Source organism: Colobus angolensis, unplaced genomic scaffold (assembly GCF_000951035.1).
Source record: "Colobus angolensis palliatus isolate OR3802 unplaced genomic scaffold, Cang.pa_1.0 Scaffold468, whole genome shotgun sequence".
Taxonomy (NCBI): Eukaryota; Metazoa; Chordata; class Mammalia; order Primates; family Cercopithecidae; genus Colobus; species Colobus angolensis.
In genome coordinates, this window is record NW_012118132.1 from 121,785 (window position 1) to 135,188 (window position 13,404).

At 39.8% G+C, this 13,404-nt stretch overlaps 1 protein-coding gene across 1 annotated transcript in view; it reads right to left on the bottom strand.

The window, feature by feature from the left end:
- Positions 1–13,404, bottom strand: part of USP31 (ubiquitin specific peptidase 31) — a 136,258-nt gene that overhangs the window by 21,023 nt on the left and 101,831 nt on the right. The window contains exons 9-13 of the mRNA XM_011958325.1: positions 7,798–7,978; positions 4,922–5,033; positions 4,292–4,386; positions 2,750–2,827; positions 2,031–2,160 (exon numbers count right to left, since the gene is read on the bottom strand). Coding sequence (XP_011813715.1) covers positions 2,031–2,160; positions 2,750–2,827; positions 4,292–4,386; positions 4,922–5,033; positions 7,798–7,978 — 596 coding nt within the window. The remainder of the gene's footprint in view (positions 1–2,030; positions 2,161–2,749; positions 2,828–4,291; positions 4,387–4,921; positions 5,034–7,797; positions 7,979–13,404) is intronic.

Consider the following 13,404-nt stretch of genomic DNA (forward strand, 5'->3'; position numbering starts at 1 on the left):
AATGTTAAATATGTTACTTTCTTTCTTTCTGTTTTTGAAACAGAGTCTCACTCTATCACCCAGGTTGGAGTACACTGGCGTGATCTTGGCTCACTGCAACCTCCATTCCTCAGGCTCAAGTGATTCTTCCACCTCAGCCTCTTGAGTAGCTGAGACCACAGGCACGCACCACCACGCCCAGCTAATTTTTGTATTTTTGGTAGAGATCGGGTTTTGCCATGTTGCCCAGGTGCTCTTGAACTCCTGGGCTCAGGCGATCCGTCCACCTCAGCCTCCCAAAGTGCTGGGATTACAAGCGTGAGCCACTGCGCCCGGCCAGATGTCCCTTTCTATGTGCCATGTACTGCTCTGGATACTGGAATTATTTAGTGATCAAGAGAGATGGAGTACCTGCTCTCATGCAGCACATACTGTGTCAATTCTGTCCCTCACCTCCTGTCCTCCAGCCATACTAGCTTCATTTCTGTTTGACAGTCTTGCCCAAGGGCCTTTGCTTCCTATTCCAGGACCTTTGCTTCCTTTATTTACTTGATCCAGTAGACTATAAACAGCATGAAGGCACAAACGTTGTTTATGTTGGCCCCTGCTACTTCTCTAGTACCAGTATGATACCTAACATGGTATGTACTCAACAAACACCTACTGAATGAATAAGCCCGTTAAAAGGTATCTTGCTAGCATTCTAGATCAGCGAGATGTTTCGTGGAATACCAGTGATGTCATCTAGTCGATCTGCTCATCCATTATCTTTGTGCCATTATCAAACATCTCCAAAGTCATTAAAAAAAAAAAAGCTAAACAGGGCAAGGTGCCATAGAGAACCTACAGTCAACCAATTCCAAAGCCAACTATTTCATAATTGAGTGCAAAACTGGGAGAAACAAAAAAAAAAGGAAAAAAACCAAACATGTCTTATGAAAAACTACTATTAAAGGAACTAGCTAAAAATAGTGTGGGGGAGAGAAGACTCAGTGGAAATACAAAAGCTATTTTCAAATATTCAAATAACAGATAAAAATAAAATTAGGACTTCTGAGTCATAACGAATTTAAGAGACAGAACAATTATTAGCTGTAGTAACCAGCAGACATATTTCAGGTTAACTTCAGTTACCATCAGAGCTATCCAGAGAAAACACAGTTTATCTGTCTCAAGGAGGCAAACACCTCATAACAAAAGATATTTAAACTCAGGCTAAGCAATCACCTATTTGAAATTAAGTAGAAGAAGAACCCAATCACTAGAATAAAGGAGTTTTAAAGTCCCCTTCAATCCTGAAATTGCATGACTCCCTCTATTTAAGAGTGAAGAGTTACAACTAGTAGTCACAATTATGATCCTAGATATCAATGCAAGGTTAGATGAACTCCAAGTACTCTGGTCAATGTTTATAAGGTGCATAAAAATCACACAGGCCTGGGCCCCACCCATAGAGGCTTATTTATCCATCTCTCTGTCCATCCATTCATTTAAATACTTACTGGGTCCCTACTACCTGCAAAGCCTTGCTGTCTACTTTCTGGTCTATATTGACACTGTTCAGTATAGGAGCTACTAACCACCATGTGTCTGCTGAGCACTTGAAACATGACTAATGCAATGAAGGAACTGAATTATTTAATTATTTACTTCACTTAATTTTAATTAATTTAAATTTAAATAGGTCCTGGCACCTATGTTCTTAGTATCAAAAAGTCAAGAATCACTGTTTAAGTTACTAAGGAAAAGATCTTAAAACTTCTAAATTGAAAAAGAAAATCATCAAAACTTGATCATTAACCATGAAAAAGAACTAACTGTGACGGTTCATTTCCAGAGTATTTCAATTAATCAAGGTTTTCTAGAAACTTACGACTTTTTGTTAAAGTCCTAAAAGCAACAGCACTAAGATGCTCATTACATGTGCAGACTTACATATATGCAAAATCCTGCGGCGACTTCTGGGGCATGATTTGTTTCTCCACTGTCATCTTGCCATGCCCCACCCCCCACTGCCCTGAGCAACCAAGAAATGCTGCCCAGCCTCTTACCCGCTCCTCTTTGGTGTAGAGTTGGAAACACTGGGATAAAGTACAGGTTTGAGGCTGATGATGACGCTCCCTTTGCAGACGAACACTTTCTGCATCAGGGATATACTCATCTTCAGTATTTACAAACAAGCTGCAATTAGGGGGAGAAGCATCTATCAGAGAATGTATTGCAAAACAGAAGGAAAAATACAGTTATGGCTTCGTGAAGTGACTACAAACTTATAACCAAAGGGAAAAAAAAAATCAATGTGTAAGAAAACAAAAGTAGTGACCGAATTTTTCTATATTCCAAAATGTTCTTGAAAAGTTCTCTGTATACAAAGTTATTTCCAGAACTAACTTGATTTTTCTGGGTTTGGCCATGAACTGTACTGGTTAAATCACACATGTCCTTTACATCTAAGAACATGCATCTAACATCGCTTCCTAGAATTAATGGGCCTGTAATAAAAAATCAAAGTAAACTGAACCTGTATAGTAATGAGTATACAGTTTCTCTTTCAGCAGTGAACAAATGTTCTAAGGTTCTGGGATTGAGAAGAGAGAATGTACAGGAAAGAAATAATAAACTGCTTAAATAAAGGGTTAACAATACATCTGGATACTTAGCTAAAGAGAAGAGAGATTTAAGTTTTGGCTCACTTAACATATCAAAAGTGTGCTATAAAAATGATAATTAAAACAATGTTTCTATAAATACTAACTTTAAAAATACTCACAAATCTCTTGTCTCCTTGTCCCACTCGACTACTAATTTCACATGAGCGGTGCCACCTGGTCCACAAGATTTTAATGCCCTGTAGAACCGGGGAAGTGAAGAGGGAAGCCACATATTATTTTCTAAACAAATGATTTTACTTAATGTGATTATGTCCTACCTGAAATCATAATGTGATTAATGAAAATCTTCACCATAGTTCCCCATCAGAAAAAAGTTTTTGGCAAGACCACTATAACCACTGATTTAGTAACTACATGACAACTAAACTGAAAAACGCTTAAATTAAAAAGCCCAATATAGTATTAATAATAAAGAGGTGGAAGAAATTTAGTGTCATTTATAAGGCTGCTGATGATCACACTCAGATAGTCATTATGACCTTCCCAACTTCTTGCCCAATTTTTCACCCACCCAAATAGACACTGGACGGTAGTCCCCTGGGAACAAAGTCGCCCCTTGCACCTTTCCACCTCTCCACCAACATGCCACGCCTGCTCTAGACTGCACCCTTCTTCCTCCTTCCTCCAAATCTACCCCCCTCCCAAGTTCACTGGCTCCTTGCCATCTCCTGGGAAACCCAGAACTCAGTTAATATTACCCATCTCATCTTGTTTATGTTGTGCAATATTTTGGATTGTTGTCTAATCTATTAACTCTCATCTCTAAACCCAAACAGTGAGCTTTCAAGCAGGACTATGTTGTATGCTTTTTTAGAATCCTGAAATACAGGCACTACAGTATTTGTTGAAAAAATCATTTTATTATAATAATTTTTATTATAAAAAATGTGTTTTCATATGTATATTATATATTCATAGACACACAGTGTGTATAGATGTATATTATTTTATTAATACAATAGAGTATTATAAATATAACAGATTTAGCCAGCACAGTGGTAGCAGAGTAGAGTGACTAATTCTGCGGGGCAGGTTGTGGGGGGTGAGAGGAGGAAGAGTATAAAAAAGGGCTCAAAGGAAAGGGATTAGAGAGAGAAGAAACCACACATGCAAAGCAGGCGTATAAAATAGTATCGCCTGTTCAAAGAATCATCAGTACTTTAATGCTGCTGAAAGTTTGGGATAGTGGAGAGAGGAAGAGCAAGGCCTGACAAAAGTGAAGTAAGCGGAATTCAAACTGTGAAGAACTTCTTACATTGTGGAACACGGGGTTTATCTTTTATGCCACAAGTTGCCACATAAGGGTTTTAAGGAAGACTGTAGCCTGATTAGAACGTTGCTTTACAAAACTTCATTCCTGGTGAATATGAAAGTGTCACTTATCTGCAGTCCTAGGACATACGTTAATTTGCTTTCCTAATGCTCAAGTCCTCCAGGGCTTTTCTTATTTCAAGAAAGATCATTAAACATATACCCAAGCACGAATCAAAAGTAAAATAAGTACTTAATTTTGAAATGAGCCTAAAGAACCTTCCACTTTCCTGATATAATTATGTGGAAATTATATCAGACATCACTTGAAATCACACATGAACATGTGTGAGATTCTAAAAGGTAAGTAAAAAAATTTTTTTTTTTACCTTTCTACTGTTGGGTGGCACAAGGGCTGCTCCTCCTGGGGCAGCAAGTATGTTATTCCAACAACACTGACCACACGCAAGCTGAATGGACACACCTGCATCAGATGTTAGATGAGAATTAAGCCAAATTTTTCTTCAAGGGCATCTGTTTCACAGTGGCATTTCCAAAACATATTAGAGTTTCAGTAAACTGTTTATTCTGCAAAATGCTTCTCTATAAGATTCTATAAGGTTGTTGAGCCACTCTAATACACTTTAAATATGATTTACCCAAATGTGATTTACATATCAAATAAGTCATGCAAGACAAGTAACACATTGCTTTTACTAAACATCAGCTTAATGGTCTTCCATGGATACCTTAACATAGTAATAATTTTTAAAATATACAGATAGACATTCTACTAAACCCTTCCAAGCTGATCATGTATCAACATTTTTAGATAAATATTATAAAGGAATACGCGGCAGTTCAAGGAAAACCTTGCAGTGGCTAGCTCTTTCATAAAATGAGGGATAAATTCTCAGTCCTGGAAATCCAAACATAAGAAACTCAAATTTCATTGTAATGCTTGTTTCTTCACTGAGTATACACCCATGCTATGCTGGAATATCAAAATGCTTACAAACCTGAATGCAAACCGTGGGCCTCAAGAAATACTTCATCTTCTCCAAGATTTCCTTCTGCAGAAGGTCCCAAGCTATTGTCTTCTCTAAGTGCAGCACAAAAGGCAGTCCAAATCTAACATACATCAACAATGTAATCACCTTAAAAGTACGGTAATTCCTTTAACACTGTTATCTTTTGTTCTTGATCTCTTAAAATGGAATCACGATATAATTGGCTTTAGGACAGTTCTCAAAATAAAACAAACAGGAAATTTAATGGTAACTCTTCATAAGGAGATGAACAGCTTAGATTTCTAAATTAAATTTAATAGCCAATACACCAAAATGGCTTCTAGGGGTATATGGTACTAGGACAGCAGGTGGCAATGGGGCAGGATCAGTAAAGATGGGGAGCAGAGGGGATGGGAGTGGACATGAGCCTGGCAAACAGCACACGTCAAACCCATAAGGGGTTGGGTGCCAGAGGACTAGATAGGGCCGGAAGGTCTCACAGACAGGCAGCCACATTCTTGAGTCTCTGACAACAAGGGAGGCACTGGCAAGCAAGTGACAGTGAAAGTCAGTTCCAGAGCTGTCTATGTCCCACAGAGTCCAAGCAGTACTGTGGTTCTTGGCCTCAGCTGCATAGACCGAAGACCAAAATCACCAGAGGAGCTTTAGAAAATAATGATGCCCAAGTCCAGCCCCCAGAGATTCTGATGAAATCAGTTCGGAATGTGATCTGAACACTGAGATGTTTTTAGGGACTCCCTGGGTGGTTCTAATATGCAGTCAATGTTGAGGACCACTAACCTACCCTCAACTCTCATCCATATCCAGTCATTCAAACCCGAATTCCCTGAATGTGTCCTACTCTCACACATGCATGTCTTTTTGTCAGGGAACTCCCTCTGCTTGGAATACCCTCCCCATCCTTCTGAGTCTAGGCTGTCGCCTGCTCACTCGTGTGAAGACCCAGTGGAGGTATTCTTTTCCAGGAGGCACCTTGTTGGCTTGTTTCCTGTGTATACTGTGCTATAAACAATGCCTGCTTATTGTTCTGCCTCCACCAATAGGCTGTGAGTTATTTGATAGCAAGCACTGTGATGTATTTATCTTAGTAGCACAGACAGACAATGTCTACAAAATAGAAGATGAATGAATGAATGAACAAATGATCTAACAGATTAACTCTGACTCAGGCCCAGAGGGAAGTAGAGGTGCTAAGATCATCAAGAAACCAGTTTCCAAGAACTATCAAACTATTCGCTTGTAGTGGTGCTTAACAGTGAACCAATCTGCCTAAAAACTACTGTGATGTGAAATGAGTTACAAGCACATGTAAATCACCCAACCATATTTTTTTAAAATAATGACTTCACTCTTTGAGAGACTAGCATCATGAAGGGAATTTCACAGGTTCTTTACTTCATTCCTTCCGTGCCTGACACACACCAACCTACTCCTAGTCTTGTGTGCATGTACTGGGTGTTCCCTCTCCATGGGATCCTTTCTCCTCATGTTCACACAGCTCACTGGGGCTCAGCTTGGCTGCAGTCTCTACAGGGATGCCTTCCCTGACCTCCCTTCCTAATGTAGTCTTGCCAGCCTCCCACCATCACACTCTATCATTCTAGTCTGTTTTAATGCCTTCAGCGTGGTACAGACTGTCTGAAGTTAAAGACATCTGCTTGTTTATAGCCGGTCTGTCCTAGCTAGGATGGAAGCTCAGTGACGACACAGACCCTGCCTGTCTTGTTCCCTGCTGAATCCCCAGTGTTCAGAACCATGCCCAACACACTGTAAACACTAAAATACCTGTCAATGAATAGCATAAATATGCATATCAACACATTTTACATTTATGTTATTTACTATGCAAGGAACTTATTTCAAAGCAAAAATGTCAAAGGCTAACATAAAGGTTACCCTAACAAATGTTAAGAAACACCGAGTCATTTCTCCTTGAAACATATCTGTCTTTTGTTAATACTCAGGTTACATTCCTACTGTGATACAGTTACTTTAAAAGATAGTCTAAAACACCCATACACTCTTACAAAGGGCATTAGACAAATTTGAGAGAGATTTCTGACTCCCAAATTTCTGACTTACAAAGCTGAATGAATGTGTGGTGCCATTTCCCAAGATGGGAAATACTGGAGAGCCAGTTTTAAAAGGAAAGAAAATGAGTTCAATTTGGGACATAAGACTGAGGGACATGCACCATCCAAGTAGACATATTAAGAATTAAAAAAGTAAAAATGAAAAAGCTGTCAGGAAAGCACCTGGAAATAGGTCTAGAGTCCCAAGAGGAGCCTGAACTGAAAATACACATATGAAATGGACCTTTAAAAACTAGATTTCTGGCCAGATGCAGTGGCTCACACCCATAATCCTAGCACTTTGGGAGGCCAAGGCAGGTGGATCGTCTGAGGTCAGGAGTTTGAGACCAGCCTGACCAACATGGTGAAACCTTGTTTCTACTAAAAATATAAAAAGTCTGCTGGGTGTGGTGGCAGGCGCCTATAATCCCAGCTACTCAGGAGGCTGAGGCAAGAGAATTGCTTGAACCTAGGAGGCGGAGGTTGCAGTGAACCGAGATCACACAACTGCGCTCCAGCCTGGGTGACAGAGCGAAATTCTGTATCAAACCCCCCCCCCCCAAAAAAAACACACACACACAAACAACAACAAAAAGAAATCCAGATTCCTAATTTTACTCTCCTCCAACCAACACCCCAAATCAGGTCAACTTGTACATGTATTCTTTCTAAATATCAGAATAAAAAATGAAGTACTAAAAGTAAGAACTTTTTGCCCATGCTTTTAAAAATGTTTGAAAATACTGAACTTTTACAGTCTAGCTACTTACTGGGAAATAATCTGGTTCTCACCTTTTCCCTTGTTGCCCAGTGCAGGCTCGGTTACACACCAACAGGACAATCTTGTCGCTGCCTGCTCTTGAGGTGGACGAATCCATTTTCCCTTGCTTTGCTGCTGTTTGTGTAGGAGAAGACAGTCTATGATAATCCAAGCCAAATTTCAAGTGGTTTAGGTTGTTGTTTAAATGAATTCCTGAAATAGAATAAAAACAACTCATTTCATCTCTTCAAAATTATTTTTATTCACTCATTACGAAGAAATTTACCCAACAGAGAAAATTTTTTTAAAAATTGTCATTATGTAAATTAAACTGCAATCAAAAAAAGAAACATCCTACTTAGATTACTCATCTAGCCGTGAGAGAATTTCTTTAGCATCCATTATTATTTCCTTTAAACTAGTCTTACCTACCTTAAAAACTGAAAACTAAAACTGCACTTCAGTGAATGTTAGATACAGTTTTAGAAGCGCATGTGTGCTGAGATGATTCATCAAGAAAATTTAGTGAGGTCATACAACCAGTAATCAAATTTTTAAAAAATAAAGATGAGAATATGTGGAATGCTCTTCAATATTCAATAGCAGTTTCTTCTCCCTGATTAAAGAGACAGACTTATAAGAAATAAAAGGTAAATTACACACTACACCTACTAGACTCAGAGCCATCAGGAGAATCTTCCAACTTGGAATACAATCTACTAGACTGGATCAATCCACATTAAAGTTACCAAAAATATGTTCGACAGGCACCGTACTGATCCTCCCAAATGCCCCAAAGCAGGGCTCCCTGTCAATCAAAGTACCCAGCAATTCAGCACCCAGCACAACCTCAGTAAATGCCTGACTAAATACCTGTTCCTTCCTTTAATCCTTTGGAAGTACAGCCTAGGGAAATGACGCCCCAGCTGGAGAATAAAAGAAACCCCTCCTACCACCACCATAAATAATAACACCACCAGAAAGAGAATAAAATACAAATGGCCTACACAAAAGTATTTATAGCAGAATGCTGGCAATAACCTCAATACTCAGCAATCTAAGACTCACTGAACCTATTACGTTACCTCAACATTATAACAATTTAAAATGACAAGTACACAGATAATACCAATATAAATTCCAGATAGAGTTTAAAAAAACAACACACACAAACTAGAAATGAGAAAAAAGCTGACTCTTTGTCAAGCCATTAGAGGGAAGAAAACTTTTTAAGCTTAAACACCATAAAGAAATCAAAAGGAAAAAGAGTAGATCTCACTTCATAACCATTTTAAACTCTGGTATGAGAAAATAAAAATAATAGATATCTGAAGTTGAGATAATAAATAAACTCGTTTCCCAGGTTCTTGGCAGAGGTAAGGGTGGGAAGACCTGTTCTCCTAGAATTGATGAGGACTCCTGAGAAGATGAGGGGATGCCACGTTGTCAACTGCACAGAAATCAAGCTCTGTGTTCAAACTGTGGACCCGTTTACTGCCAGCTGTGTGAGCTGGGAGTGGTTACTTCATCTCCAAGTCTCAGCTTCCTCGCTGGTAATGTGGGGAAAGCAGTAACCTCATTATGTATTGAATAAAACATCTGTTAAGGCCTTAGGATAGAGGCTAACGCACACTCAATAAGGCAGTCTCTGGCTAGAATACAATAACCTTCGAATTCACCAAATTCACTTATAAATAGAAGCTCAGTGTTAACCCTAAGCAACTAGGGTGGGAACAGGATTTTGAGAAACTTTCAACTGAACAAACACTACCTGCATATTAAGAACTATACTGCACTGCTTGGTATAGTAAGATAAAGCAAAATGTGGTCCCAGCTCCAGAGAACTTCACAGTGTGGTGGGAAGGACAGAAAGGAAAACAGATCATTTCCACATTACATGCTAGTGTGAGAGATTAACAGAAGTTACTATAATTGAAGCCCAGAAGAGCAGGAGTTCCCCAGCCAGCCTGCAGGTAAAGGGAGTGAGGAAAGGCTCTCTGGACAAGATAATTTAGGTATTTTTTTACTATAATGCAATAAAATTAGGAAACAATCCAAACAACAATCCAAACAAAAACACATACAGGGAAATGCAACAACTGGAAAAGAAAGAAAAACAAGCACCTAGGTCAAAGAAGAATAAGTGAAATAATAGACTATCTAGAAAATATTGTAAATATCAGTAGACCAGAGAAAACTCAATTGTAAGCTGGCATTGTAGAAAGCTGGCCAACCCAATATACAGGATCACCAAAAGAATCAGAAACTGGAGGCGCTAGAGGCCTCTGGAAGTAAAGGGTGAAGTAAAAGAGGAATTAAAATAAGGACTTTCAACAAGAGCACCAAGATCATTCAAGGAGGACAGTACAATCTCTTCGTCAAATGGTGCTGGGACAAGTAAATATTTACTTGCCCCAGAATGGAGTTTGGTCCCTACCTCATACAATTTATAAAAATTAACTTAAAATGTATCAACAACCTAAATGTAAGAGCTAAAACTACAAAACTCAGAAGAAAACACAAGGGTAAATCTTTATGACCTTGCATGTGGTGACGGATTCTTAGATATGACAACAAAATTATGAGCAACAAAAGAAAAAACAGACTTCATCAAAATGAAGAACTTTTGAACATCAAAAAACACTATCAAGAAAGAGAAAAAAACCCAGAGAATGAAATAAAATACGTGCAAGTCATATATCCCATAAGGGTCTAGTATTATACAACCTTACAAAGAATTCTTAAACTCAACAGAAAGTGCAATTTAAAATGGGAAAAAGACTTGAATAGACATTTCTCCAGAATATATAAATGGCCAACAAGCACATGACAAGATGTTCATCATCATTTACTATTAGAGAAATGCAAGCCAAAACCTTAATGAAGTAACACTTCACATCCACCAGGATGGCTAAAATCAAAAAGATGAAAAATAAATGTTGGCAAAGATGTGGAGAAATTAGAACTCTCATCTATTGCTGGTGGAAATGTAAAACAATCCAGCTCCTGTGGAAAACAGTTTGGCAATTCCCAAAAAAGATAACCATAGAATTATGATATGATCCATCAACTCCATATACCCAAAAGAACTGAAAACAGGTATTCAAACAAATACTTGTACACAAATGTTCATAGTAGGACTATTCACAATAGACAAAAGGTAGGAAAAAAACAAAAGCCCATCAATGGATTAATGGATAAAGAAAATATGGTACATGCATATGTATATATGGAATAATGTTCAGCCATTAAAAAGGAATGAAGTGGATCCATTCCAAGATGGTCGAATAGGAACAGCTCTGCAGCTCTCGGCATGATGGATGCAGAAGATGGGTGATTTCTGCATTTCCAACCGAGGTACCTGGTTCATCTCACTGGGACAGTTGCACAGTGGGTACAGCCCACGGAGGGCGAGCTGAAGCAGGGCAGGGCATTGCCTCACCCGGGAAGCTCAAGGGGTTGGGGGATTTCCTTTTCCTAGCCAAGGGAAGCTGTGACAGACTCTACCTGGAAAAACAGGACACTTCCACCCAAATACTGCACTTTTCCCAAGGTTTCAGCAACCAGCAGACAAGGAGATTCGGGTCCCACGCCCATGGAGCTTTGCTCGCTGCTAGCGCAGCAGTCTGACAACGAACTGTGCAGCGGCAGCCTGGCTGGGGGAGGGGCATCCACCATTGCTGAGGCTTGAGTAGGTAAACAAAGCGGCCAGGAAGCTCGAACTGGGCACAGCTCCGCGCAGCTCAGTAAGGTCTGCTGCCTCTATAGACTCCACCTCTGTGGGTAGGGCATAGCTGAACAAAAGGCAGCAGACAGTTTCTGCAGACTTAAAGGTCTTTGTCTGACAGCCCTGAAGAGAGCAGTGGTTCTCCATCCACAGCATTTGAGCTCTGAGAACGGACAGATAGCCTCCTCAAGTGGGTCCCTGACTCCCAGGTAGCCTAACTGGGAGACACCTCCCAGGAGGAGGCAACAGACACCTCATGCAAGCGGGTGCCTGTCTGGGGCGAAGGTTCCAGAGGAAGGATCAGGCTGCAATATCTGCTGTTCTGCAGCCTCTGCTGGTGATACCAGGCAAACAGGGTCTGGAGTGGACCTCCAGCAAACTTCAACAAACCTGCAGCTGAGGGACCTGTTAGAAGGAAAACTAACAAACAGAAAGGAATAGCACGAACATCAACAAAAAGGACATCTACACCAAAACCCCATCTGTAGGTCACCAACATCAAACACCAAAGGTAGACAAAACCACAAAGAGGGGGAGAAATCAGAGCAGAAAGACTGAAAATTCTAAAAACCATAGCGCCTCTACTCCTCCAAAGGATCACAGCTCCTCACCAGCAATGGAACAAAGCTGGATGGAGAATGACTTTGATGAGGTGACAGAAGTAGGCTTCAGAAGGTTGGTAATAACAAACTTCTCTGAGCTAAAGGAGCATGTTTGAACACATCGCAAGGAAGCTAAAACCCTTGAGAAAAAGGTTAGACAAATGGCTAACTAGAATAAACAGTGTAGAGAAGAGCTTAAATGACCTGATGGAGCTGAAAACCATGGCATGAAAACTTTGTGATGCATGCACAAACTTCAACAGCCAATTCGATCAAATAGAAGAAAGGGTATCGGTGATTGAAGTAAAGCGAGAAGACAAGGTTAGAGAGAAAAGAGTAAAAAGAAACGAACAAAGCCTCCAAGAAATATGGGGCTATGTGAAAAGACCAAATCTACATTTGATTGGTGTACCTGAAAGCAATGGGAAGAATGGAACCAAGCTGGAAAATACTCTTCAGGATATTATCCAGGAGAACTTCCCCAACCTAGCAAGGTAGGCCAACATTCAAATTCAGGAAATACAGAGAACACCACAAAGATATTCCTCGAGAAGAGCAACCCCAAGACACATAATTGTCAGATTCAGCAAGGTTGAAATGAAGGAAAAAATGTTAAGGGCAGCCAGAGAGAAAGGTCAGGTTACCCACAAAGGGAAGTCCATCAGACTAACAGCGGATCTCTCGGCAGAAACCTTACAAGCCAGAAGAGAGTGGGGGCCAATATTCAGCATTCTTAAAGAAAAGAATTTTCAGCCCAGAATTTATATCCAGCCAAACTAAGCTTCATAAGTGAAGGAGAAATAAAATCCTTTACAAACAAGCAAATGCTTGTCACCACCAGGCTGCCTTATAAGAGGTCCTGAAGGAAGCACTAAACATGGAAAGAAACAACTGATACCAGCCACTGCAAAAACATGCCAAATTATAAAGACCATCGATGCTAGGAAGAAACTGCATCAATTAACGGGCAGAATAACCAACTAACACCATAATGACAGGATCAAATTCACACATAACAATATTAACCTTAAATGTAAATGGGTTAAATGCCCCATTTAAAAGACAAAGACTGGCAAATTGGATAAAGAGTCAAGACACATCAGTGTGCTGATTCAGGAGACCCATTTCACGTGCAGACACACACATAGGCTCAAAATAAAGGGATGGAGGAAGATCTACCAAGCAAATGGAAAGCAAAAAAAAGCAGGGGCTGCAATCCTAGTCTCTGATAAAACAGACTTTAAACCAACAAAGATCAAAAGAGACAAAGAAGGCCATTACATAATGGTATAGGGATCAATTCAACAAGA